This window comes from Chlamydotis macqueenii, chromosome 13 (assembly GCF_036417535.1).
Source record: "Chlamydotis macqueenii isolate bChlMac1 chromosome 13, bChlMac1.mat, whole genome shotgun sequence".
NCBI lineage: Eukaryota > Metazoa > Chordata > Aves > Otidiformes > Otididae > Chlamydotis > Chlamydotis macqueenii.
The window spans coordinates 16,134,201-16,161,083 of NC_141568.1; the positions used below are offsets into that span (position 1 = coordinate 16,134,201).

The following is a 26,883-nucleotide window of genomic DNA, read 5'->3' on the forward strand; positions in this document are numbered from 1 at the left end:
CCAATTGGATAAAGCCCTGAGCAACCTGGTTTGACCTCAGAACTGACCTTGCTTGAGCAGGACGTTGGGCTAGGTGCCTCCTGAGCTTCTTCCCAGCCCAAGTTATCATACGATCCTAGGAACATTTGGCATCTTTTCCACAGGAATACGAACAGAGGCGACATTTTGTGCAGCCCAGTACTCTGTCTCTCATTCCTGGCAGTCCTGATAACGGCTTTCCCCCTCCACACCCCGTACGCTGCCAGGCCTGGCACTAAAGCAGTGCTGAGTTTCCCTCCTCAAATTAGGACTTCAGGCATTAAAAAAAGAAAAGAAATTCTACATTTTAAAGCTGTCTGCTACAGACTATTTATCAGACATGGAGAATGGTTTGTTTCTGTTTTCCTGGGCATAGGTTTTTAGCTGAGACGAGATACGTTGCCTTGCTGAGAGCTGAGTCACCGAGTAATCAACAGATTAATGTATTCAGCTCGAAAGCCGTCAGCATTAGTTCTCGGCAAGCTCACAAGAACTCCATTATGGTATCATCTCTACATTTGGGATGGAAATGTCTCCAGGATTTAGAGTTCCTGTGGGAAAAATCCCTAGATGCAAAGAAATCAAAATATCCCTTCGCAACTGGGAGACATAATGTACCTCCTCATACAGTAACACCACAGCGGGGTGTTGGCATCCTTTCTAGCGAATGCTTCTATTATCAACCCACAGATAAAGAGTCTGGGGTATGTTGTACATCTGTCATTCAATAGTTACCTAAAAATAGTCACGATAAACTCAGTGGCATACAGGGCTTTGCCTTTACCAGGTCTTAATCTGAAATTATTTTATTTTCAGTGAAACCAAGAAGTTGTACTTTCTCCAGGATGTGAGCACGCAAAAAGGGTGGTCTTGACTTCAGGGCTCTGAGTTTCTCCGTGCGGGCTTGGTCTGAGCCAGAAATGCAAAAAGGCAATGCAGAGGCTGGCAGGGGCTCTTCACAGAGGAGCCACTGTTTAAAAATAGGGAGCCAGTTAAGGTAACAACAGAGCAGCAACTGTAAAATAACGTGCTGCGTTAGGTGTGCAGCACGAGAAGGCTGCCAGACATCACAGAGTTATTCGGATAAGGCGCATGCCAATGCTGCTGCCTCAGACCTTGTCCATACGAACTCCACTGAATACGTGCTCTCGTTCGCAAGCGAAATTGCTGTTTGGGTACGCTCGAGTGGGGGATGTGTGAGTAAAAGCCAGCCAAGCCCCCGCAAAAGGCAAGTTAATCCAAAAAGCTTTCCTACATGAACAGGCTGGTGGAAGGGATTTGAACAGCAGCAAGTTGTCTCCCCGAGACACTTCTCGCAGCCTGCCTTCCAGCACATGCACAGTGGACAGAACACGTGTCCTCACCGTTTCCCCAGGTCTGTCAGTACCGCTGTCTAGGTGGTCCCTAGATAACAGGATTTTTTTTTTGTACAGGCCTGGCTGGTGCCAGGGCATGAGAGACTGTGGCTGTGGTGACACAGAGGTCCCCAGGGCTACACTGTGTAGGTGTACAAATGGCATGGCACACACAATTGCGCCTACGCCTCTGTTTGCTGCACAAAGTGCACGTGCACCAGGCATACGCAGTGATGCAAACCCCTCCCCTCCCTCCTTTTTCCTCCAGATTGTGCAAACGCCTCCTGTTTGCGCTCTGGAGTCTCCAGGTGCTCAGTTCTCCGTACCCAAGCAGTGGTGATTTTGACTCACCCGTCGTTCCTTATCACCGTACTCGATGCCCAAGGTATCCATGGCACGTACGATAGCTGCCAGGGACTGTATGGTGTTGCTGTAGACCACTGGCTTGTACTGCTTCACGTCTTCTCCGGAGAAGCCATCCTCATGGATGATCCTGAAGAAAATGCAAAGGACAAAAACCTCTTGAGAATGTCATTTCAATGGGGAGATGTTTAAAGAGAGCTGTGCTCTTTTGAAGAGCACATCTGCTGGCTCGATTCACTGAATTCAGTCAGCATTTCTTTTTAAACCGTTCTGGTTGTTCACCAGCAGCGTGTCTGAGCCCAGTGCCTGGGATTAGCATCCCTTTTGCTGTCTCCGAAGGAGGTTTTGTGCAGTGTCGGCGCACACGGTACCTCCCTCCCAATCGAACCGCGAACGCCAGAGCCTGGAGCCTGGACAGCCTCGTGTGTGCGCGCTCACCGGTCAGAGGGGAGGTTTCCAGCTCCTACATTATCTTTCCTGTCAAGATCTATGGAAGTGTGTTCAGTGCTTCCAATGACCATCAGATCGGATCTTAACCACTGAAACAAGAGGTAGAAAGCCCTAGTTCTTGTCTAGTCCTTGTCACAGTAACTCCTGGGGTGCCTTACAAAAGAAATCAAGAGTCAAAACACCCCTGTACGCATGGGAACACAGGCGTGGATGGGGAAGTGACTCAGTTGTGCAGCACTTACAAGTATCTACGACCCTTCACACCTCCTCCCTCCTTTAAAAACAGGGCTGGAAGCTTTTCTGCCCACAGGCATGTTATGTTACGTTACGTTATGTTACAGCAACGCAGGAATGAGACCACAGGGCTACCAGCTCTGCATGCTGGATGCTCTGTGTGTTCGTTTCTGTTGAACCCCGCAAAAGGGACTCTGTGATGGACCAAGTTCTTGCAGTCCCTTGCTGAGGTCAGAAGACCAACCCCTACAATTTCTTCATCTCTAAGCAGCTCAAGAACTAAGCCCGGGTGTGTCTAGGAAAGATTTGCAAAGCTAATTGTGTTTGACAATAATTCTTCCCAGTGAAGAGCAAAGTTATGATCCTGTCTCTTACGTATTGGCAGAGAGGATGATCTGCTGAGCCGAAACGAAGTCCTGGCTGGCTCATCCTCAGATCTTACCGGACAGCAGAGAAGCCTTCGGTAACAGATCTGGTCACTGACAAAACCTAGCATCCTGTCTCTACAGGAGCTTTGTTTCCTTTTTTTTTCTAAATCAGACACACACAAACCAAGGTCCTGACCACGGCTGGCATCCCCCCGGGGAGAGGGAGCGCTAGCGGGGATCACGGTGAGCCTGCAACGGATACAGTGCAGAACAGGGCTGGATGCCAGCCCCCTGTTAGTAACAGATGACTACGTGAAGAGCAAGGCTGACAGAAACACGCTGACAGACACAGAGCTACTTCCCGTGATGTGAAGCTCACAGAAAGGTTTTCCTAACACAAGCGACCAATTCTGCTCTCCCCACCACAGCCTTCACTCGCTCACCCCCCCGCACCAAGCTCCTGGGAGCAGATGCTCCAACACACCATCAGTCCTGGAAAAAGATGACTACGAGCAAAGACAGCCCAAGACAGGCAGTAGTTCAAATTAATTGATGTCTGGGAAATTTCTAAGCGACTGATCCAAGGAACTGGGCAGAGCCCCCCGCTCCAGGAAGGCAGAAGCTGGCATTCTGGAAAGAGCGCGAGGGGCTGCTGGTGTGTCTCACCTCGGCTGAGAAGAGCAGGGGTGGATGAAAACCTTCTGGCTTAGTAAATCCAGGCTTGCCAATTTGTCAAATGTTCTTCTATAGCTAGTTTTGATTTTGATGGAGAGTTATGGGCAATAGCAGGCCTTCTACTCTGTGGCTTTTATTTTGTGCGAATCCAGTGCTTGTGCCGAGGTTTGGAGCAGCAACATCTGAGCAACGGGGAGGGAAGAGGGCCACCAGAGCCGTGTGTCAACACCAGATCACACGGATCCTTTACCGTTACTCAGAGAAGTCGCTGAACTTCTGGGAAATGTATTCTTTGTCAAAAGTTGCCATCAAACCTGAAGAGTTACGGCTGGCACAAAGCCCCTGGATCTGCATCAATCCTCTCTGAATTCAAGAGAGACCGTACAGCCTCTGCTCCTCCCAGCTACGAGCACAACAGCAAGATGCCTGGCAGTGCAGGGGTCCCGTGGGAGGCAGGCGGGCAGCTAGCAAAAGCATCACCAGCAATAATTCACTCTTTCTGGTTGGCTGGCTTGGGGTTGGATTGATGGCCGCACCAGCGGAGATGGGAGCAGCGCCCACACCTCGGGCTGGCTTGGTTTCTGCTTTTCACTGACCAGTATCAGCTAGGGACCCGATACGGCAAAAAAAAGGGAAAGAAGTGAGCTTGGGTCTTCCTCAGCATTTAAACTGTCTCCAGCCTTGCACCATTAAGTTGCTGCCTGACATTTTAACTTCTAAATACTCAGCGTTTCTAAGTACTTCAAGCCAGAAAGCTCCCTACCAAGCAAAAGGGCTCCCTGAGTTGAAGGGGCAGAATCAAGCGATGGGAAGTGGCTGAAGCATCCCTCAGCACACAAACTGCTGACCGGGCAGCACGTGACATGGTTCAACGTGCAGACATAAAAGCATTACTTTTAAAAGTACAGGGCGCAGAAAAGAGCGTGGAGGAAAAACACCCTGGTTGTTCTTCTGTGAATCTCTCTGGGAAGGCAGCCATGGCGACGGAAAGCAGTGCTGGTCGCGGTGCTGTGGATGCCAGCATCGAAGTTTTGCTGTAGGAAGTGCCCACAGATCAACTGATCATGCAGTTAGCACGTTACCCAATATCTGAGAGAGCAAATCCCCACCGACTAGAGCTGCTAGGACACCGCGAACTGGTTTATGCTCCTTTTAGTAAATGCTTCTCCTCTCGCTCTCCTTGGCGGTCGGATGGCTGAGCTCCCACGGCAGCTTTCTCCGTGGTCCTTTGGAAATGCTCACACCGCCGCTCGCCCGCTTGGGACACGCCTTTCTTCTTGCCCGCTGTTGCCTAGAGGACATCTAAAGCTCCAACCATGCTCTTGGGAGCTACATTGTTAGGGGGGCGGCTTGAGCCAGCTCGTGTGCCCCGGGACACAAGAAGCAGGGGGGTCTGGATACCGCAGTGAGCTGCAACCACTAAAAACCCACAGCGTGCAGGAGCTCACAGAAGTGAGCCGTGTGTCAAGACTGGGAGATCTTCAAAGGTTCAGGCAGGGTGGGCTAATCCTTAAGCAACCCACAAATTAATGGGAACTGAGGGCTTTCAGCACTAAAAAATGTGAATCCTCTGTTTTCTAAATGGCCTGTGTACTTTTTCTGTGTCAGAAGCACAAAGGGAGCTGCTGCAGGCAGGTTCCTCTGCCACACCAGCGCCGGCTCTCTCCAGGGCACAGGAAGAAAAGGGATTTAAGAGGATCCCCGGGGGCTGTGGAGGGGGGAGGGACAACGCTGTCATTTCTAAAAGCAATTCTGAGCAATTAAAAAGCCATTTCATTCACCAAGTGACTAATGAAACACCCTGCTCTGAATGGAATGATGAGAGACGACTGAAGCAACCGGACTGTCTGAGGTGCCTGTCAGCGCCTGCTCCCCGGTCCCCGCCCCGCTAACAGCCAGACCCCGGTGTTTGCGCCTTGCGCTGCCGTACTCGTTTCAGAACGGCATTAACTGACAAGAATTTGCCAAGGAAAATGGCTCCACTGCAGATCAGATCTTCTGCCATCCCCCAGCAAGTCATTAATCCTGACGAAGTGCCCAGCGCCTCAGTGATTATTGCTTAATTACAAAATAAATTAAATACTTGGAAACGGGGGGTGCATTCTGCGTAGCAGCTCGCGTTGGCTTCCGTTCAACAAAGCACTTACCCGCCTTCAGCCCTGCACTACAAACGAACGTATTAGGCAAAGCCAAGGATAATTTTGCCGCACGTCCCTGCTGACAGGCGCTGCCCCAGCAGCAGCAGCTCGGAACAAAGCGCACGGCAGCTCCAGCGCGGCAGGGCTGGATCTCAGCCGGGGCTGATCCCAGCAAGGAGCCAGTTTGCCCAGGTCACTCCCGGGGGGAACGCTTGTCCATAGAATCACAGAATCACAGAATGGTTTGCGTTGGAAGGGACCTGTAAAGCCCATCCAGTCCAACCCCCCTGCGAGGAGCAGGGACATCTCCAACCAGATCAGGTTGCTCAGAGCCCCGTCCAGCCTGGCCTGGAATGTTTCCAGGATGGGGCATCCGTCACCTCCCTGGGCAACCTGGGCCAGTGCTCCACCACCCTCAGTGTAAAAAATTTTTTCCTAATATCTAATCTGAATCTGTCTCCCTCTATTTTGAAACCATTACCCCTTGTCCTGTCATAACAGGCGCTACTGCACAGTTTGTCCCCGTCTTTCCTGTAGGCTCCCTTATTCTATCTTATCCTTACCCCCCTCATGTCCATCTTATCCTGAAAACCTCCTGGAGCAGAGGCTACAGTTTCCCTCTCTCCCTGCTCCATTCCCAGACGAGCCATTCTGGTGCTCTCCTTCCAGCCTTTCCAGGTTTTGTAACCGCAACGACTCTTCCCTATACCTTCTCCAACTGAGCCCTCCTTCTTCTGAAGGCACAGTGCCTCAGTCCTAGACTCAGTCCTCACTTCTCCAATTTCCCAAGATCATTTTAACCTGTAAAGCTTGTCCCCTGATGTGCTGAAGTTCCTCTCCCAGTGCCATGTCACTGCCAGGGGTAATTACATATTTTCATCCAGGCCATTGATGAAAGTTCTGCAGAAAATCAATCTTGGCCAGACCCTGCAGAGTCCTGGTTGACAGAGTCCTCTGCTCTGACCATGAGCCATCAGTAACTGTGCTCTTTGGGAATGAGTTGTGCTACTCATCCGTTCTTGTCTAAGATCTGAACCAGTTTTACCCAGACTTTTTCCAGGTCACTTTAAGAAGGTCAATTGTCAACCATGTCAAACCCTTCCCAAAATCTAGATATGGCACCAACTATTCCTCTCCTACTTCTGCTGAGAAATCAGATGAGATCGGTTTAACATGCCTCATTTTTGTATAATCCATGCTGGATGTCACTCATCTCCCTTTTTATCTCCTAGGTGCTTGCAAACCGTTTGATTGATAGTTTAATTCTCTCAAAAGCTTCTAGAAGTTGACTGGTCTGTAATTCTTACTCCTCTCTTCGCCCTCTATATTTAGAGATAGGCACCACGTTTACATTTTTTCCTGTCTTCTGGTACTTCACCTGCCCTCCAAGAGCTCCCAAGGAGAAGTGTTTGTATCTCTGAGACGGCGCCAGCAGAGCTGTAAGTATGCAGTACGAAGTTCCTTAAACATGGCTGGAATGGAGACGTTTAATCTTACAAAACTTGCCCTTCTTGTGCCAGAGGGAGAGAGCCGGCAGCGCTCAGCAGTGGAGCCTGTTGTGGACATCTCTGCTCTCCCTCCTCCTTCCAGTGGTCGGTATCCTCCAGCCTGACTCTCTCTCTTCTCTTCTCCTGACTGACACAGCCCTGCCTCATCTCCTGCGCTTTGTCGTCACTCCAAAACCTCCAGCCAGTGCCTCCGAAATGTTTCTTGCTAAATTCAAGGAATTTTGTGAGGCTTCAAACTGTCTGCGTCACTGTAAAAGACACACATGGAGACTTCCAATGGCCTCCCAGAGAAAATGAATCCCACACTGTTTCTGTTTTACCTGAGGTGACTTACTTTCAATCAGCAAGATGCTTCCAGCTGAATGAAGTTTTCCCATATCAATGCACATCCCCAAAATTACAGTGATTTGCTTGAATAAAACCAGGCAAGAAACCACCAGGAGATTATTACACTTGAAGAGTATCGCAAGCAAATTCCCTGCCAATAAATGGCCCAGCCCTCGCCCCTCACCTTCGTCTGGACAAATTAACGGACTTAAAGGCACGGCTTTCGTACGGAGCAGAGTGCCACAGCGATGAGTCTCACCTCCCGGGGCTGCAGGACGCTGAGCTGGTTTCAGCTGGCAGTGGTACCCTGCGAAGCATCCACTACTTCGGCGTGGACGGCTGTATGCTCCTCCACAGCATCTCCTTCCACGGCAGGAAAGCTAAGAGCGTGAGATGCTACGGGGTGCAAACGTACACGTTCATATCTATGTGTTTAGGGTGCAGACCGATCAAAGGCAGATTTTACATGAAGAATTTTGAGATGAACACACATACAAATCTGAGTTTGCTTGGCAAACTTTTTTCTCCCTTTTTCTCCTCTTTTTCTTTCAAAAGCAACCATCTTTCATGTTTCATACCAGAATCGCGCAGGTTATTCTGGTGAGGCTGGGCAGAGCCTGAGTCAAAACAAAAAACCCCAAATTTTGAAGAAAACTCTGTAAGCTTTGTTTGCAAATAGGGACAAATAATAATGCAAAAATCCAACTTAAATATATAGGGAAGGGGTTGATCAAAATTTGATGGAAAATCCTCTGCTAGAGGTAATCAGCTACTTTCAAATTTATTTTTATCTTGATATGAGGTTTAAAAGTTTGTTTACAGGGGAGTTATGAAGCTAAATTCCAGTGATTCTCTTCTCACTCATTTAATAGCCCGAAATGCGATTAAAAACTCCTGGATTATGTTAAACTAAATCAACGCAGATGCCCATGACCTTGTGTTTCACTGACTGCAAAGGCACAGCTCAGACCTCCACGACAGGGTGCAAATCTCTCAAAACTCTCATTTTTCTTCCCCTCTGGCTGGCCTTGAATGACACGTTGTACATTGTATACCCGCAAGAAATCCTCCGAGATGGAGATCAGGATGACGGTTTGCCGACACGCCCACTTTTTTTTGAAAAGAAAAACAGCTTCCTTAGTCAGGGTCATCTTAAAACTGCAAACAGAGCTCATTTTAAAAAGCATAATTTTTTCAACCGGGATTTTTAACGCCAGGCCAAGAAATACTGATGGAGTCCTGCGATAGACTCCCAGCTGGGGGAAATCTCCTCTCTGGAGGAAATACCTTTGGGTCACTCAAACCTGAGTTCTTACCACCAAAGTATTTCTTGCATGCAAAGGCGTTATTCTAACTGACCAGCTGGTTCATGTTAAAAAATAAGCAAATCCATCAGGCGACTGAAACACTGCCAAACTCTTCAGCCCTGGAAACGGTCAAGCTTATTCAAACCAATTGTGGAAGTTTCATGGACCTGTACGGGGCAGAAAGGTTCCTGCTCTGCTAAGGCAGCTGTAATTGTTTCTAATATCAATGCCTGTAAGCAACCAATGCCTTCATGGGGTCTGGTTAAAGCCAGACGTGTGCTGCTGCACCTCACCGGCTGGCCCCAAAGCTAGAAAACGATGTCATGAGAAACTCTCTTGTGTCTCCTCGGAACGGATGTTGCTGCCATCTTATTTTTGCCTGTAGATGAGCAGCTATTGAGGTAAAGACGACGGGCTTCTACACATGCAGGGGTCAGATACCGCATCTTCCTGAAAACCTTTGATTCGGCTTGTCTTCAGGTCTGTGGAACATAGACAGAATTCTCTTCATTTCCAGTTTAATGCAGACCAAAAGCAGAAACAGGTGCACTGAAGAAAGCTGTGTCCCTGCAGTCCTGTGGCTTTCTGCAAGCAGTTCTTCATCTTTTAAAAATTATTATTATTTTTTAGTTGAGTTCTACATCGGTGCCGAATTTTGGCTATGGGGGGGGTCTTGAGGGGTGATCCCCACTTCGGTTGCTTCCTGCAGCGCGTGCTCACTTCCCTGCCACGCGTCCTTCACCGGCTGCGGGGTCTGGGTTGGTTTGGCACCCTGCATTTGGAACGCACCACCAACCCTCTGCTCTGCGAGGACTGCTTCACCATTTACATTTCCTAACAGGAAGCAGCGGAGTGAAATACGCTGTTTTAAAGCATGCGTATAAAACAAGTTTAAGAGCATAAACAGTCTACTGCATCCTGAAAGTAATTAATTACTGTTGATAAATGAAAGACTACGTCGGGGAAACGAAGCATCGCACAGCGTACGCATGAGAAGCAGCGTTCTCCACACGGAGCCCATCTGTGCACAGAGTCAACCGCAGAAGAGGCTTTCCCCACCCGAGCCACCCCAATGACGGCCGCGTTCCCGCAGAGACCGCCGGTCCCCAGAGGAGTCGCGGTACCGGGCTCCCGCGTGCCGACGCCTGTACCGCCGAGCACCTCGGTTACGGGGAGCCGCTGGTTCCCGCGCAGGTCAGGCTGGGCGCTGGCCGCTGCAGCACGCACGTCAGGGGTCTGACGCCCAGGGCTGGCTCAGCACCGAAACCAGACCTCAGACCCTTCCGCTACGGCACGGAGATGGGGGACGACAGCACAGGGGTGCAGTTAGGGGAAAAAAAATCCCCATCACGCTCGCTGATACAGAAGCAGGACAACAGACCCGCTTTCTGGCTGCCCCAGATCAGACTTTTACCCTCCCAAAAGCCAAATCTGCCCGGATGGGAAGCAAAAGGCGCAAGCAGGGACGCGGGCGGAGGCGGCCCCAGACCCCCACGTCCCGCGCCAAGCGAGGAGCAGGGCAGACCTGGGGTTCACGCAATGTCAGGCCACCGGCACGGTTTGGTTTCACTAAAATTTGCAGTTGTGTAACTTTGACGATGTGCCCTCTCCCGGGGCCCTGAATATTAAGATCAAATATTGAGCACCCTACATGCAGCTAATTAGCTTCAATATGCATCCTGCTCGGCTCAGTAAGAACAGCGAAGAAACACAGTCAGAACCAATGAGATCAGGACTTTTTTTTTGATTAAAACAAGACAGCTGGACTGCACAGACTCCCGCAGCAGCGTTTGCATTAGATGATTTTGCATTTTTCTGTGGAAAAAGCCTGGGAGCCAAAAGGGTTTCAAATAGCACCAGTGGAGGCTGACAGCTGCGTTCTCCTTTGTGAGTTCCCAAATAAAATAATACATTCAGCGAAGGAAAAAGGGTTCCTGCTCCCAGTGACTTATCTTCTGATCCCATGCAATGTGCTCCAGCGTCAATCTACTTTGTCCACGCTCTGCCCCAGACCAATGAGATGCCCCAGGAAAAAAAAAAAAAACACCGGGCCGGTGATGACCCACATGAGAGAATTCTCATTAATTCCTCGGTAATGTTACATAAGGTCATTTTGTTGAATTAAAATTATTGGGATTAATCCTCTTAAATGTTCTCTTAGATGCACGGGGGATCCAACTGCAGCTGGATCACCCCACAGCTGGTTCGAGAAAGTCAAAACAGTGTTTGAAAGCCCCGTAATGGTTTTGTTAAATTCATCCCCTGAACAAGGACACAAAGCAGCTTTTCGTGGCTTTTTTAGATCACTTACAACTTCTGTAAGCTGTCATTAACTATCATCAAAGCCTGAAAAACGAGGCAAATGGGTTCAATGTCAGTTTTACTGCCCAAACCTAAATAATATTTTTGGTTTCCCATCTGCCTCATCTGAAGTGTTTTGATAGCTGGAAGGTGACTTTGCCTTTCAAAATCTTTTCAGACGTTGCTCTCCATCACCAAATATTCCGAGGACAACAGAGGAAAGAAGGGACGCACACAGTCTCTTTATCGGCCCGTGCTTTTCATCCTCCCAACCAAGCACCACCACCAAACTGCACAGCAAGAACAGAGTAACCTGTGTATTTTACCCAGCTGTTAAGGACCAGCGCCCGGCTCTCCATGTACCGAAGCAACAGCAGGGTGCACCCAGTTCCTAGCCCCCTCGTGACAAACCCAGCTTCCAAAGCCCCCCATGCTACTGAGATCCACGGGGATTCCGTGTTACTCCCCCTGTTTCCAGAGCTGGTTTTGCACGCTGACGTATTTTTCTGTGTGTCCTAGCTGTACCGTCGCTCATTAGGAACCGCGTGCTGTCACGAAAACACTCAGCTAAAATAAAAAGACGCTTTAAAGCAGCTTTGCTTTTTGGGGATATCAAATCTAGCAGCAACTGTCTTTCTGAAGCAGTAATTGATGCGTTTGATTAGGTCTGGTAGCAGACAGGATATTTTTCGCGAGAGCGATGATGCTGTTCCTCGTTTCCTGTCCATCTTCCCTGGCATGATGACAGCTCAGGGGCTCCGTCTCCGAGCAGCGTGCTTGCCACCAGCCCCTGGGTGTGCTGCCAAGCTGACATTAGCCTCCGCTAATCTCCGCTCGGAGATCTTTGAGTCATGGTGCTCCCAGTCCTGCAACGTGCCGCCTTTCCTTCAGAGGATACAACCGAGCACCACACCCCACGGATCACGGGCCGAGGGAGGGTATCTGCCTGCTGGGAAAAATCCCCAAAGACTGCAATGGATCCTCCATTCCTGGAAAATTTTGCAATCAAAGTGGGGAGGGCTGGTGTAGTCCTGGGCAGAGGAACATCAGTTTGGCCTGTCGCTGCTGCAGGCAGCATAGAACCAAACCGTGCCATCCTAACTGTGGTATTTCTCGCAGTGGGGCTGCAAAGTTTCTGCTGGCTGGACTCACTGGAGCCTCAGGGAATTCTCCGCCTGCAGCTGAAAGACGGCTGGGATGGAGCAGAGGAAGGGAACTCTCCGAAGAAGAGGAGGTGGACGCTTGCTCAGGGCCCTGTGCTCAGCAACGGCCGATGATGGGTCTGACCCCTTGCAGCCCGGCTGCGTTGAGGCTTTCCAGCCGAAACGTGGCAGATACGGTGCTTTAGGATTCCGCCTGCAGCGTTAATAAGGTTTCGCGGCAGGAAGGAGGTATGTTGCACTTGTGATTAATTACAAGCATTCTGATGTATTTAAATCATAACTTCCACACGGTACTCGGAGAACAGGTTATGTGAAGGGGAGACAAATGCACAGCTTTCCCCTGCCACCAGGATTCAGTCAAAAGTTAACCCTTCAGGGATTCCCAAATGCAGCTGGTGTTTAGAAAACACCAGTGGGGGACAAGATCTTGGCTGCTCTAACGTGGCACAGGCATCCCGAGAGCGGTACCACATCCGTGGCAACGGGGGAAGGCTCAGCTCCACGTCTCCCACCTACAATTGCCCTCAGAAGGAAGAAGGAACCGTTTTTGCTCAGCATTTCCCTGAGCCTTTCAGCCAAGCCATTCCAAAGGAACACGGTTTGAAAAAGAATTTGAAGACCTCAGGCAGCCTCAGTGCCTCGTGGCATTTACTGGCGTGAAGGACACTGAGGGCTCTGCTCTGGGGTCCTGCTGCGTGTTTCTCTGTGCCCCCGTCCCTCTGAGCCGGGACAGCGGGTCAGTGCCTCCCTGTGAGGCTCCTGGGGCACTGGGTGGAACTGGGAGGCAGCGTGCTGCCAAATGTTCCCATGCCTCTCCCAGGCAGTGGAAGAATACAAACATATGCCACAATGAATGGACTCACTGCCAGAAGTCCACAAATAATTACTTGTCCTTGCTCAGCAGAGTGAGCTGGAGCTTTGTCACCACATCCAGCCACTGCCCCGTGACCTCCTGGTGGCAGCAGGAGAGGAGGTGGCTCCGACCGGGAGAGCTCCTGCACAACCCGTGGACCAAGGACGGGCTGCTGGCAGAAAGCAGAGGAGCTCCCCTGCACCCTCGCGTGACTCAGCAGCCTGATGGGATCCTTAGGGTGCCCTTGTCCCCCAGGCACACCCAGGGCTAGAGGCAGCCTCTCCCACCCTCGCTGCGTGAGGGACAGGTCCCTGTGCTTTCCTAGACCTCCATGTCAGCTTTCGGCACGCCAGCTCCTGCCAGCAGAGAAGGGAGCGATGAAGAACCGAGTGTCTGGGGTACCCTGGCCAGACGCTCTCTTGCATCTGAAGGCCTGGCTTCGAGCCATGCTGGCACTTAACTTCTCCTCGCCGGGCCTCCCATTCTGTTAATGGGAGCCCCAGGAGTGCTGCCCTACCAAGAAACAACGCGGAGACTGCTGGGAAGCGAGCCTCTTGGGACAGCCGTCAGCGAGCACCTCCTCCCCATCAGCTTCTGCCACTGCCTGGCCTGGTGGCCACCAGCCCCTGGCAGAAGCAGCAGGAGCCATGGTGCAAGCGGCTGTCACCGGTGCACAGACCGGTTCTGGTTCAGCAAGCCACCTCCGGCTTTCCAAGCAGCCACAATAACTGAGAGCAGAACGGCATTTCGCACGGGTAAATGCGTTTGCTGGGAAGCGACCGCTGTGACAAACATCTCGGGAAAGAAGCATGTTCCTCCTACAGCTTTCATCAGTCTTTGTCATCCTCCGTGTCCTCATCTTCAATTGAGAAAATCCTTATTGATTTAATTTGCAAATGCCTATAAGTCTTCCCAAGAGTGTCTGAGAAGAAGACACATCGCCGTTCAAAGCGACGGTCTGAACCACATCATACAGCAGCAAGATTTGGGAAATCTGCCTCGTCATAAATTTACTCCACATCTGATCATGAGAGTTTAAGCTTATCTCCATTATTATTTAACTGTCTCTGGTGTAAAACATTCCTGCCTTCTGGAGAGGTTGGATGGGACTCACAGAGGCTGAGGTTTCGTTAGCGCAAGAGACCCCCTCTCCCCATCCACACCGTGGGTGCACTGCCGGCGTTTGGATGAGGCACCGTTCTGATGGAGCAGGCTTCGTTTCTTCCAGACAGTACTTAGGAAAGTTTGGCCAGCTCGGCCCTTTAGGGAACGTTGGTGGGAAGAAAAAACAAATACAAACTTGGGAAACACAGGTAAGGGCGTGCTGATTTGGCATTTAATAGCACTCCGGGATAAAAAGCAGCACCTAATCTATGAACAGACTGAAGGCAAACAAGCAGCTCGTTAGCGCACCGATCGCTAAATGGAGTAACTCACGCTAAGGACCCACTGCAGCCAGGCTGGGGAAGGCAGGCTGGGCACAGCAGGCTGAGCACGAGATCGTCCCCACTCCGGCAAGACTGCCTCCGCTTGGGAACCAGGGCGGAGAGCTGGAACTCGCATTTATCCCAACTAATATCCCAAAACAAGAGCCTGAGAAAGGGGCAAGGGAATGGGAAAGATGGGAGGGAGATGGATGGACCGGGCAGGGGTCCCCTGGGAAAAATGTTCCGCGAATGTCTCCAAGGACCAGGTACAGCACGGGCACAGCTGCTCTCTTCTCTCGGCGTCCTGGCCTCTTGGGGACTTCTAGAAGGTGGCACATGCTGAAACCACTCTAACGTGGCCTTCAGGGACCAAACTACAGCATGAGGGATGTCTCAAAGGTGCAGGCTGTGACATCCCAAGGGGTTCCCATCCCACACCTCATATCCTGGAGCCCAAGCCACACAGGACCCCAGCGTGGAGGTGCCGTCCCTTTCGGGGGACGGACAGCAGACGTATCTACTGAGACACCTCCAGACCAGCCAAGTAGCATCTCACACAGGTAGGACGAGTCATCTGGTTGGCAGCAGGGAGCCCATGCACACCCGAGAGGGGTCAGGATTTGGCCCTCGGAAGGGGGGACCTGAGCCCTGCAGCCCCACTCTGCCACTGCCAACCCCAGGAACCAGACCCAGCTGATGGAAATGAGGTTTCCATGGTCGTTCTTCACGGATCCCTCTCAGGGACCCCCAGACACTCAGAATACCAGGACATGACGCAAGATTGTTCCCTCCTCTTCATTCCTAAATCCTCCCTTTAAAAGCTTCCAGGCAATGCGGCTTTCACCTCTTCTCCAGCAATAATAATTCACATTTCATCATTAGAAATATTCCTGCTGTCCACTCAAAATTTATCTCTTGACAAACTCAAACACAGCTTCCATAATGTCATTCACGTTGTTATTTTTAGCACCAGCGTTGCCAGCAGAAATAACAGGCCTAAAGTATTTCTGCCCCCACCTTAGAAAGAGGCTTCTGAAATTATAGATGTGAGCACTAATTGAGTGCCAAGAACGCTACAAACGAGATTTCCACTGCTATGGGATCTGGTAGCAAAGCAACGTGCCTCCACCCTGCTCGCACGTGCAGTTCTGCCACTGGCTGCTCAAAGCCGGCGCGTGTCCACTGGCAGGGGCATTTCTGACCACAGCTGATGTTTGTTGCTAGAAACTCTCTCCCTGGCGAGGAAGCATTTCACATTTTTTACCCAAAAAGAACGTTCATCTTAAAGAACTTCCCCTTCCCTTGGTTTTTATTTGTGGTTCTTCAGACATAATAAGACCGAGAGGAGTCCTTCGATTCTTTCGGCTTCTGTGGTGGGGCAATGGACTCACACCCATGGCTCCTGGACTCTCCAGACCACCTCCCAGCCCCACACTGGGCCAGTCCGGGATGGCTTCCTTGCCAAAGTCATGCAAGCAACTGCACGCAGCTAAGGCTGAACCCTAACACAGCTACAGAGCAATAAAAGGAAAGAAAAGCTTTCTGTTCTCCAGCCATTTAAACAAATTGGATAAACAGCATTTGCCAGCCCAGGAAGATTACGTGTGGCTTTTGTCTCCCCTGTTTTGGTTTCCTGTGCTAAGCGCTCCCTCACCCATTCCCAGCCCCTGATGCCCCAGGCTCAGAGCTGCACTCCCTTGTGTTGATCTCCACGTGTACTTGAGGGTTTCTTCACACACCCAAATCCCCATTATCCCTCTAAACCACGGGAAATTACAGGAACAGGGGGCTGATAAAAGTCCTCCTCATTCAAAGCAACAGTGAGCCTATTACCACGGAAAGCACTGGTCCCCAGCTGGAGGAGCACGCAAGGATGGAGTGGGAGAAAGAAAAAGAAACTAGCTGTTCACACAGCGGGGAGGGAAGGATGTACCAGTGGCAGAAGTGGCACAGATAAACGGGTGCAGGAGGCAGGCAGAGCCTCCAGCCGGGGCAACACACACATTTCTGGTTTATTTTTCTTTCAATTGCCCCTCATTGCATTATTTTGCTCACTCTCCTTTTCGTGGAGTGCGATTATTAATGTCAGTCCTGGCTCAGTGTCACTCCTCACTAACCTGTTCCCTTCGCCACTGCCTTTCGCAGTTTGGGTCCTTCCTTCGGTCACTTTATCCAACCGGGAACTCATCATTTCGTAAAACCCCGCAAACCTGCGGCTGCAGAAGGAATCGCATCACAGGGAAAGCAAAGGCGGCGGAGTTCAGGTGAAGCCGGTTGGCAGCACGGCTGTGGGGGAACCGTGGGCTCCAGCTCCCACAACAACCTGTTGGGTGCTGGAAAGACACAACGGCCTCAACGCTGAGCCCTTACCACCCAAACTTCCTGCGTCCCGTGCAATCAGCCGTCAGCAAAGGGACCGTTAAGGGCTGGGTAGAAACTTCACCTGAAATGCATGCAGCTTTCCTTTTTCTTCCTGAAGAGCTGGATCTGGCCCTGGGAACGCATTTGTTTGTTTTTCCCTTGTCACCAGCCTGCCTTCGGCTGAGAGCTATAATCCAGCCAGGGAGGACCTGTTTATCTGAGAACAGCAGCATCGCTGTGAAGAGGTAAGAGTGGGAGTGTGCTTCAGGCAAAAAAAATGCAGATTATTGCCCCGCTAGTAATGAATCCAGCACAGAAAGAAAGAAATGCAGATTGTTCTAATTTTCTGAATAGATTTAATTCCATTTTGTTCCCTGCGAGTCCCTTCGCTGATAATTGTCTGAGTGAAGGGAGGAAAAAAGGGTTCCAAGCAAAACACTTGTCCATGAAGGATGTTATTAAAATGTCCTACTTGAACACTGGCGCTCTGCAGACCAGCGTTACAGAATATAAGCATTCTCCCTGCCTTAGACGAGCTTTGTCTAAACGCAGAATGTTTGTCAATTATTTTCCAAAAGCACAATTGCTATCATCAGAATTAGCCCTGGCTTGACTTGTCCTGCCTGATTTAGCACCCACTTGAACAGGGTGGGTTCAGGAGTTCAACAAGAACTTGAGGGCTGTTGGGTTTGCAGCAGGCTTAGAAAATGCTCAGGAGAAGAACAGGGGGAGGGAACAGATGGGGAAGAGATAGAAAATGGCAGTGAAAACCAGAGAGTGGTCAGAGAAATTTAAAAACCTGTGGCAAGTAAAAATTCAGTGAAGAAACATGGTGGCAAAAGTCTCTGACTGGGTGAACTTCCATCATTTGGCTTCAGAGGACCCATGGTCACTCACACCTGCGGACAGACCTGGTTGCATACATCTGCTGAACCTGGCAGTCCTTCAGCAGAGAATTTGGCTGCGGGTCTGCAGCATGGATGTCAGTCAACTTTTAGCAGAGAACTTGGCCCTACCATCCTCCTGTACAACTTCCTTTTCCTTAATGATCTGGGCAACCTGTCCTGTCCCCACGCTGCATACGGGAAAGCGTGGAGTCTTGTGGCCAGCTGTGGGGCTTGGGGTTTTGCTCCTTGCAAGATTCAAGAGCGCTGGGGCTTCCCAGGGCACTCCCTGCCACGCAACCGATTACACCACATCATGAACCATCTGACCTGTGAAGTCTGAACGCATCTCACCCTGTCCTCCACAGGCTCTTCTTCAACCTCTTCTTGATTTGGGGGAGGGAGGGTGTCTTAATTCTGCAAAGCTGGCTTTTAACTAGACCTGCTTGCCTACCACCATGGGCTAGAGCTGTCTGTCCCTCACCCCACTGCTCCCTTGAAGGCTGAAGAAACTTCTTCTGACCTTTCCTCTTAAACTAGAGGAAGTTTTTGCATACGAATTCTGACCTGTATTTGCATTCCCGTACCACAGGTACAAAGGGCACCAAAGCTTTATGCCAAGAGCAAAGGCAACTGGAGAAAACTGCTGAGGACCGTCGCTTTCTGGTCATTATGTGAGCAGCAGCATTGTCCCCAGAGCGCTAGGGCCTCGTCCCTTGTGAAGAAGACACAGTCCCTTCCCCCAAACTCTCACGATGTGACTGTGCTATTATTGGTACATTCAATGCTGGATGGCCAAAGGAAAACACTGCGCTGGCTCCTGCTTTTTCCAGATACAGAAAGGACAGCAGGCACAAAGGCAAACATCGCCTCTCCTGCGCACATGTGACAGTCACAGCATCCGCCACTCGCCACCAAAATGCTTCATTCCTCCTGACAGGTCCTGTCCTAAAACAATGTCTTGCAAGTCTGCAGCTGGGCTGGATTTTCCATATCCAGCTGGAATTGCCAAAGGAACAGAAAAAGCCCTGCTAGCAGAAGATGCCTCTCAGTTTGGAGAGAAAAGCCCTTCCCAGCAGGCTGTCTACGACCAGTAGACAATGTTTGCCATCCTCCTCCTGTGCCGCTGTGGCATCTTACGGCAGAGGATTCTGCTGGGCTCCACGCGTGCACAGAGCAGTGGATAATGGGTATTTCACAGACCGGGCGTGTCACAGCTCCTGTAGCGGTCAGGGCAGGCTTCCTCTGCTGCGTTCCCTCACATCTGGACTCTCGGCTCCGAAGCACCCAGTCTGGTCCCTGCAGCTCACCTGGATGGTACCAAGCGCACCTGCGTAAGAACGTGGCTCAACCTGAGCGAAGCACATACAGGGCAGCTGCAGCTCTGGGACAATCTAGTTTCTCACTCTCAAATGCAGCACCTCTGTGTTCGTTACTGGGTTTTACCTCCTTGTTTTTGCCGGGCCACTTCAGCAAGGCTGTTTCTGACGCTGTCCTCCTCAGCCCTTGCAGCTCCTCCCTCATATTTTTGAGCTGTGCTCTTCTTGAGCTGTGCTTTTCTAACACTACTGCCCTAAACATGAATGGGAATACTGAATGCCACCGGGAGCAGGACCAGATCATGGCAGGAAAAACATCCTCTCAGTCTGAAAGCCGATAAAAACCATGTGGGCACTTAGCAGCCCACCGCGTGCTCACGCTATGCTCAACATCACGTCAGATGTGGTGCTCTTTATAAGGCTGCTTGTCAATTTTTGATGGCACCCCTCATCACTAAGTCCAGGTACAGAAAAATTCACTCCTGTAATCTCTCTTTGTTTTCCTAAGCTAGTAGTCTCATTTTTCCCCCTTGCACTGAGCTTCAGAGGTAATCCATAAAAGAAAAAGGCGTACCTCTCCTTTCGCATCGTAACAATCGCTTCAGAGCTGCTTTGCCATAAACAAGCCGTCCCTTACAAATGCATGAGCGCACTTCAAACGCAGCAGCCTCTAACGCTGCCACTGCAAAAGTCCTTTTGGTTTGCATGGCTAGTGAGGGAGCAGGGGAAAAAAATCCCAAACAGACCAGCGACACACCAGACCCCCAGCCCTGATGATCCCTGGCTTCTTTCCAGCCTGAAAGAGCGGTGCGCACAAAGCCCTGAGCATGCTGCCTCCGATCCCGCAGCGCTCAAGCGACGGATGTGTTGACACCAAGGGCTGTAAGAAGACAGATTCCAGCCATGCTGACATGCTATCATTTTGGCTGGGTGACAAAGCGCTGCTCGGAGCCCGGTCGCCGCAAGGGCAGGTAGCAGGGGGTGCCTGGCTGAAGGGACGCTGCCCAGCCTTCACTTGCTGGGCTGGGACCACGGGGGCTCAGCCCTCGCACCTCCTCCCAGGGGAAGGTGCCTGTCCTTGTCCCCACTGATGTCCCATGGGGAGCCTGGTTTTTGAAGGCTGTGGTGGCCTTGGCAAGCAATGGGGGACCTGAGTGACCAGACTGGAAGGGGAACTGCATGGAGAACCGGGAGATCAGTGCTGCACAACGAATTAACCCCGTTAACTAGTACACATTCCTCACCGGCACGTCACAGGGAAATCCCGGCCGGCATTTCTAAGCTGTATCCACCTTGCAATGGTTTCCACCCTCGCTGTTGTTTACAAGCTTAACAAACTGAAGACAGTTTGGAAGAGATCACTCCTTAATCTGGCTTGTCCTAAGACCAATAGGAAGGCAAGGTCATGCACATCCAAAGCCAGTGCAGAAACATCCTTATTTATCTTCCTAAGCTGTTCTAAATGTTAACTCCTTCAAGATATATTGAAATGCTCAAGATCAGAAGCTGGTGGTGACTGCGACCGTTAGGGAATCCCTGGCGCTCTGTTATCAATTAATTATTCTTGGTGGGGTTGAAATTTCACCCCTTTTGGTCCCTTTGTGCAGGTCCAAGTCATGGGACCAGACATGCAGCAAAGCCCCAGGTGAGCATCTCCTGCCTCTGACCTCCTACGCAGTGAGGAGCTGCGGGTCAGGGAACATGAATTCAGAGAGTGAGACAGACAGCTGAGCACAAAGCTATTTTTAGAAGCTGAATTTAAGGTTGGCTAAAAATACAGCCTATCCCTGTCAAGGGTTACTTTGCCTACAGCGTTGACAGGAATAAAGCTATTAGTAACGGAGCATTCCAAGTATCTGAGGCTGGTGTTTGTCTGTCAGTCACCCATCCTCCAAAACAGTCTTGTCAACATTTGGAACACAAGTGGGATGTATGCTCCAGCTCCCTCCCGGGAAGGCTGAGAGAAAATAATGGAGCTGTGAGAACCTGGGGCTAAAATAAACAGGGAGGAAAGAAGGGAAAAAAAAAATCTGTTAATGAAGAAAAATATTAGAAACCCTCAAATGTCTAGAAAAACGAAAGGTAGGTTTTAGAGGAAGAAAAGTCAAGTATAGAAGGAAAAAATTGTTTACAGAAAATACAAAGGTTGAGAAAGTGACATAAGAGGGGACAATGAGTGGAGATGACATGGGGGAAGAGGAAGAAGAGAAGTGGCCATGGCAAAATACAGGGATCAGCTTTCCCCAGCACAGAGTAAGAGCTGTGTTTGAACAGCATGAATTCACAAGCCAGCAGCAGGCCCCGCTCAGTGAATCACAGCTGGCCCAAGGTGGGCCTGGCTGTCCACATCAGAAACCAGCATCACTCTTGTGACTAGGGAGCTCCAGAGATCAGCTCGTGTTTGTCACACCTAACAAAGCAAAGGCCCCAGCTGTGGAAGCTGTGCTGCGCGGGGGACTCCCCTGAAAGCCAGGCGTGTCTTTTTTCTTTCCTTAGAAAATGAAATATTAAACATGACCGGATGTTATAGTCCCTGTGTGCAAAGGGGAGCAGGAACCCAGTACGGGTCGCTCCCTGCACCCATTGTCTGGGGGAAATCTGCTGGCTCTCTCCCCAGTCACACCACCAGCTCCAGCCTCTCCCCTACGTCTCCACCATCCAGGTAAAGATCTGCAGAGCCAAGCGATATTCAGTACTTAGCACAGCGGTTTCTGTTGTGACTAATGCTGCAACTAGACACCTTTTCCCAGGGATCCCATTGCTGACACACGCTCGGCTCCCTCTCTGCCCGAATCTGCAGCACACAGTGGAGGAGAAGGCGAAGAGAGCTCAGCTTCAGCTGCTGCCTGCGCCCACGCAATACCGACAGCTAAACCAACGAACAGCCGCAGCGGCGTGGATCCCCTCACAGGGGCTGTGTTGGGAGGAATCAGCTCAGCCAAGGATGCCAGGCAGTAGCTGTGGTCTGCAGAACTGGGGCAATGATCTGGTAGTGCAGGAAATCCCTGAGGAGCACAGCCTTGCCTTCAGACGATGGAAATGATCAACTGAGCAGCTCTGAGCAAGGGGGTTTTGCCGTTAAGGTACCATTTGTGACAATGAAACGTGCACAGGCGAAGTGCTGCTTTCCAGGCATAACCTGGGGGATAAGAAGTAACTTTACTCAGGCTCAATTTCCACCTCAGTCCACGAAGTTGGTGTAAACAGGTTGAGAGCTGAGTCACTTAGAGCCTTCTTCACAATGAGCTCATCAATTCGAGTAAAGCATCAGCCCCAGGCTACAGCGGGTGGCTACCCTGGCTTCCACTCTCCAGAGCAGCACCGCTGAGGTCAGCTCTGCGGATTTACACTGGGAACAGCGAGAGTGCACCGTTTCAGTGCACAAAACCAGTTCTGGTCCTGCTCCTGTTGAAGTTCATCTCCAGCTCTCAGATGTAGCCAGGGGTGCGGCTGATGTGGCTGGCTGTGCCCAGCTCAGAAAACACCAGTTATTGGAGAGGAGGAAAGCCTTGAGATGGGGCACAGCTCCTCTCATCCCACCCGTCCCCTCCGCTCCTTAGCAAGTCACTGGAATCTCGCACCTGCCTACTGCTAAGCCTCCAAATTGCCTGTCGCTAGGCCTGAGCCCAGCCTGGAAAAGGCAGCCATGATCAAGACGCACAACCCAAGCGCGCAGCGAGATGCTTTCTTTGCACAGAGGAGCTCGCTCTCCAGCACGTCACAGCACGTGTCGTGAGGAGGGGAAATGGTGAGCAAAAGCAGCGGTGTTAGTGGAAAAGGTGTGAGCTGAACCCAGATCTCCATGCTCTGCACTAGTTCACATTAGCTCCACCGCAGCATTTGGAAGAAAATGGAGGAATTAAGTTGTTTTGTGAGCAAAGACCCTTAAAGCCATCGCAGCTTTGTTATTACGTTTCCAAACAGGAGTTTCTATGATGAAAAGCGCAACCCATCCAACTAACTCCGCAGAAAGTGATGGGGCAGGACTGCAAACTCAGCGAGGTGAAACCCCGTCTGCTTCACTTGTGGGCCTTCAATGCACATCAGCCAACAGCCTGTAAATGCAGCTTGCAGCAGGTTTACAAGGTGGAAACCCTTCTGAGACCTTTTACTGCAGGGAACCTGGGGTAAATACGCCAATGATACCAGCAAATTCTAAATATTTAGGTGTTTAAATAAATAAAGCTTTTACAAATTTTTGGAATCTATTATTCATGGTGTGCTGGGGGTTGGCCAAACTGTGCACCAAGGCATGTAAGCAACCTAAGAGGGTAGAAAATTACCTTCAGGCTCAGAAAGTTGAGTCAGTTTGAGTGCCAAGAGCTGATCCAGGCCTTTGCACCACTAGGCAGAGGAACCTCAATGACTTCATGACCAAAGGAGCCACCGCTTGCTGGGCATCATGGCCAGACGACAAGTAACAAGGCCAGAATGGGATTTTTTTCTTTTCCAGACATGTTGAGCAAGAAGGGGATCTGGGTCAGCCATTAACATCCCAAGGCACACAACACGTCCCTGGGAAGTGGCTCAGCCAAGGTGGAACTCTGCAGCTAAGCTCATTCATTCACTGCAAGTGAAATCAGTCTGGAAACAACCCGATTTTCAGCTTCATAAAAACACAGAACATTTTAAATCCTTTGTTGAAAGTGATGGTTTGAAGCGGTTGAAGAACTAGAAAAAATGTCACTGTAATCCTTCTGGGATGCAGCTTCCCAGTTAACAGTATGCCAACGCAGTGCCACCATCAGAGCTCCCAAACAGACCTCCTGACTTCATCAAAGCACCACCATCTTTCTCCGTGACATTAAAATGCCATTCAGAACGCGGTGTTTTCCCCGTGCCCATGTCTGTAATTACACCGTACGGTCTCCGAGCGGGCACAGCGAACTGAAGATGGGCTGCTCTGACCTGAGGAACTGTCTCCTTTTATTTGTGCTTTTTGTCTTGGCATTTTCAGCAGGGTTACAATTAATTAAAATTCCTGATTAATTAAAACGTTTCGCAACAGCAGTAAAAATTGCTTGGAAAAAAGCCTGTGCAAAGTGAAACTGGAGCCTGGCTGGTATGAATACGCATGGGGCCCAAAGGACAATGTATTGGCATGCGCGCAGCCTGTCCCCAAAGTAAATGATACAGCAAAGGAAGAAGAACGTGGAGGCTTGGCAGATACTGAGACAGGGGTATCAAAGTTTGCATCACCGTCTGTATTTCTGCCTCTGCCTGTAACTCACAGTTTAAGCGCGTGGAAATAGAGCAGCTTTCACTGCAGCTGGATGAATGTCTGGGTCTGCCAAGGAACGAGGACTCGGCCAGCACGCCTGCTCCTTGTTCTGACGGTCATCAGCCAAAAAAGTCTGCACAAGCCGCTTTCCCCTTCTCAGCCTTGGTTTCACCTCTGGAAAATGCAGGCAACACCACTTTTCTATCATCTCATATGAAGTGCCATGAGGAGTACAGGGAAAGAAACACACTACAGACAGAGAAATGCGTGTTAGCGAGCGACTCCGTTTCCTTTTGCCTTTGTCAAATCTGAACCATAGCGGGCGCCAGCTCCGGCCGCCCAGCGCTGTGAAGAAACCTTTGTTGTGCTCTGAAAGCCCCGCAGCGGACTGCCATTGCCAAACCTGCTGGCGAATGGTTCCACTGGGATCCAGACCCTGCTCACGCTTGCAAAGGGGATGATGCTTCTTCGCCTTCCCCTGTTCTTTTTTAAAACAGGGGGTTTTTGTTTGTTTTTTTGGCAGGCACCACTCCCACTGTAGAAATTTAAGGGCTACAGGGAAGAAATCATACTCTGAAAGAGCAATTTCAAAAAGTATCTGTCTGTAAATGGCATGTGTTTAAGCAACGGTTCTGTTCCTGGGGTTATGCAGGGTCGGGTCTGCTGATTTTTAGGGACAAAAATTAAATTTTGGCACCTCCAGACCAAGAGCCAAAGAGCCATCTTTCTTTTGCCTTGAAGAGGATTACCAGAGTCCTTTTCCCCAGGATATACACCAGTCCAAGGCAAAAAACTTTCTGGGAGGGATGAGACACCTAATGACCATCCAGCCATGGTTACTGACAATGGTATGAGTCAGAAAAAAAAAAAAAATCTTAATTATTAGATGTTTTGCAGATTTTCAGGTATTTAAAGAGATGACAGATATGGAAGTGCTGCTCCAAAGCATACAAGAATTGTGTTTTTCTCATCTCTTACTTTAAAGTATAACGAATACACACACTTCTTTCTAGTTATATGTGGATTTTTAAGGTTTATGGGTCCATCTTCAACTCCTATGCTGCTATAGAGGATGAGATATTTTTTTTCCCCCAAAAAAAATCCTAGAACTGAGGTCTCTCAAACTCATGTGCCTTCAGGGGCTTTTGAGGAAAATCCAGGAGGTATCCTGAGGCTTGCTAGAAGAGCAGCCACCCTGCAGTGGCTCCTGAGCATAGTGCGCACTGAAATTCTGAGAACAGAATCTTAACACTACAATTTATTTTTTATTAAAGAAACAAATCACCAAGCTCAAATTGATCATTATACACAATTATTTACTAAAGTAAAGGCCTGGTTATGTTAAGACTGCTCCAAAATTTTGGCTGTCAAACTGAAATGCATAATCCCTTATGCCTGTTTTAAAGACGACCAACCCTGCTTCTTCTTCATTTCAAATAATATTTGCTTAGATGATGCTTCAAAGAGGGACTGGGTTTTTTTTTTGTTACTTACAATGCAGCAGATAACCAGCTAAGAGGCTCTCAGGCCAGCCACAGTTTCACAGTAGTGTGCAATGTGAAAGCTCAGTGAATCAGATTCATTTCCTCCAAGACCCAAAGGTAGCAGAGTGTTGTGGTTTTGTTTAGTAGGGGGGGCCTAAGGTGGTAGCTTCTGTAGGAAACTGCTAGAAGTCGCTCCCCTTTGTTCAGGGGACTTGGCCAGGCCTAGGGCGGACCCACTGCTGGCCAAGGCCGAGCCGATTGGTAGCAGAATGTCTCGTGATAACGCCTCTGCGATAACGTATTTAAGAATGGGAAAACAGAAAAAAAAAGAGAGAGAAGAGAAGATGTGAAGAAGCTGAGCGGGGGCAGAGGCGCAGAGGGGGAGGCGCAGGCCTCATGGGCCTTGCAGGCCTCACCCTCTGGCCTCTCGCCAGGCAGCCGACTGGGCCCGACTTGGTCCAGCCCGGCTGCAAGAAGTGGAGAGGAGATGAGAAGTGAATGAGATGTAAAAAAGATCCTGAGAGACACCTACCAGCCTGTTGTGAGGAACGGCTGCAGACACCAAGGTCAGTTCAGAAGGAGGGGGAGGAGTAATGCGGCTCCTGGCCAAGATTCCCCTGCAGCCTGTGGTGACGACCATGGTGGAGCAGGCTGTCCCCCTGCAGCCCATGGAGGTCCATGGAGGAGCAGAGATCCACTTGGAGCCCGTGAAGGACCCCGCACCGGGGGAGGTGGATGCCTGAAGGCAGCTGTGGCCCGTGGAGGGCCCGCTGGGACAGCTGTTCTAGAGGGACTGCACCCCGTGGAAGAGATGACCCACGCCGGAGCAGTTCCATGAAGGACTGTGGCCTGTGGGAGGGACCCCACAATGGAGCAGGGGAGGAATGTGAGGAGTTCTTCCCCCGACCATGAAGCAGCGGCGTAAAACAACACATGATGAACTGACCGCAACCCCCATTCCCTCTTCCCCCCTGTGCCGCTCGGGGAGGGGGGAAGGTAGTAGAGATAATGTTAAGCTTGGGAAGAGGGAGGGGTGGATGGAGGTTATCTTGTTCTCTGTCTCATTATCCTGCTGTTTGTAGTAATACATGAACAGTTTTCCCCAAGTCGAGTCTGTTTTGCCCGTG

The 26,883-nt window shown here is 50.3% G+C and overlaps 1 protein-coding gene across 2 annotated transcripts in view; it reads right to left on the reverse strand.

The window, feature by feature from the left end:
• The window catches only part of GNAO1 (G protein subunit alpha o1), a 139,455-nt gene that overhangs the window by 87,528 nt on the left and 25,044 nt on the right, over positions 1-26,883 (reverse strand). For both annotated transcript variants that reach the window (XM_086758482.1, XM_086758483.1), the window contains exon 3: positions 1,725-1,866. In XM_086758482.1, the coding sequence (XP_086614608.1) occupies positions 1,725-1,866 (142 nt within the window). The remainder of the gene's footprint in view (positions 1-1,724; positions 1,867-26,883) is intronic.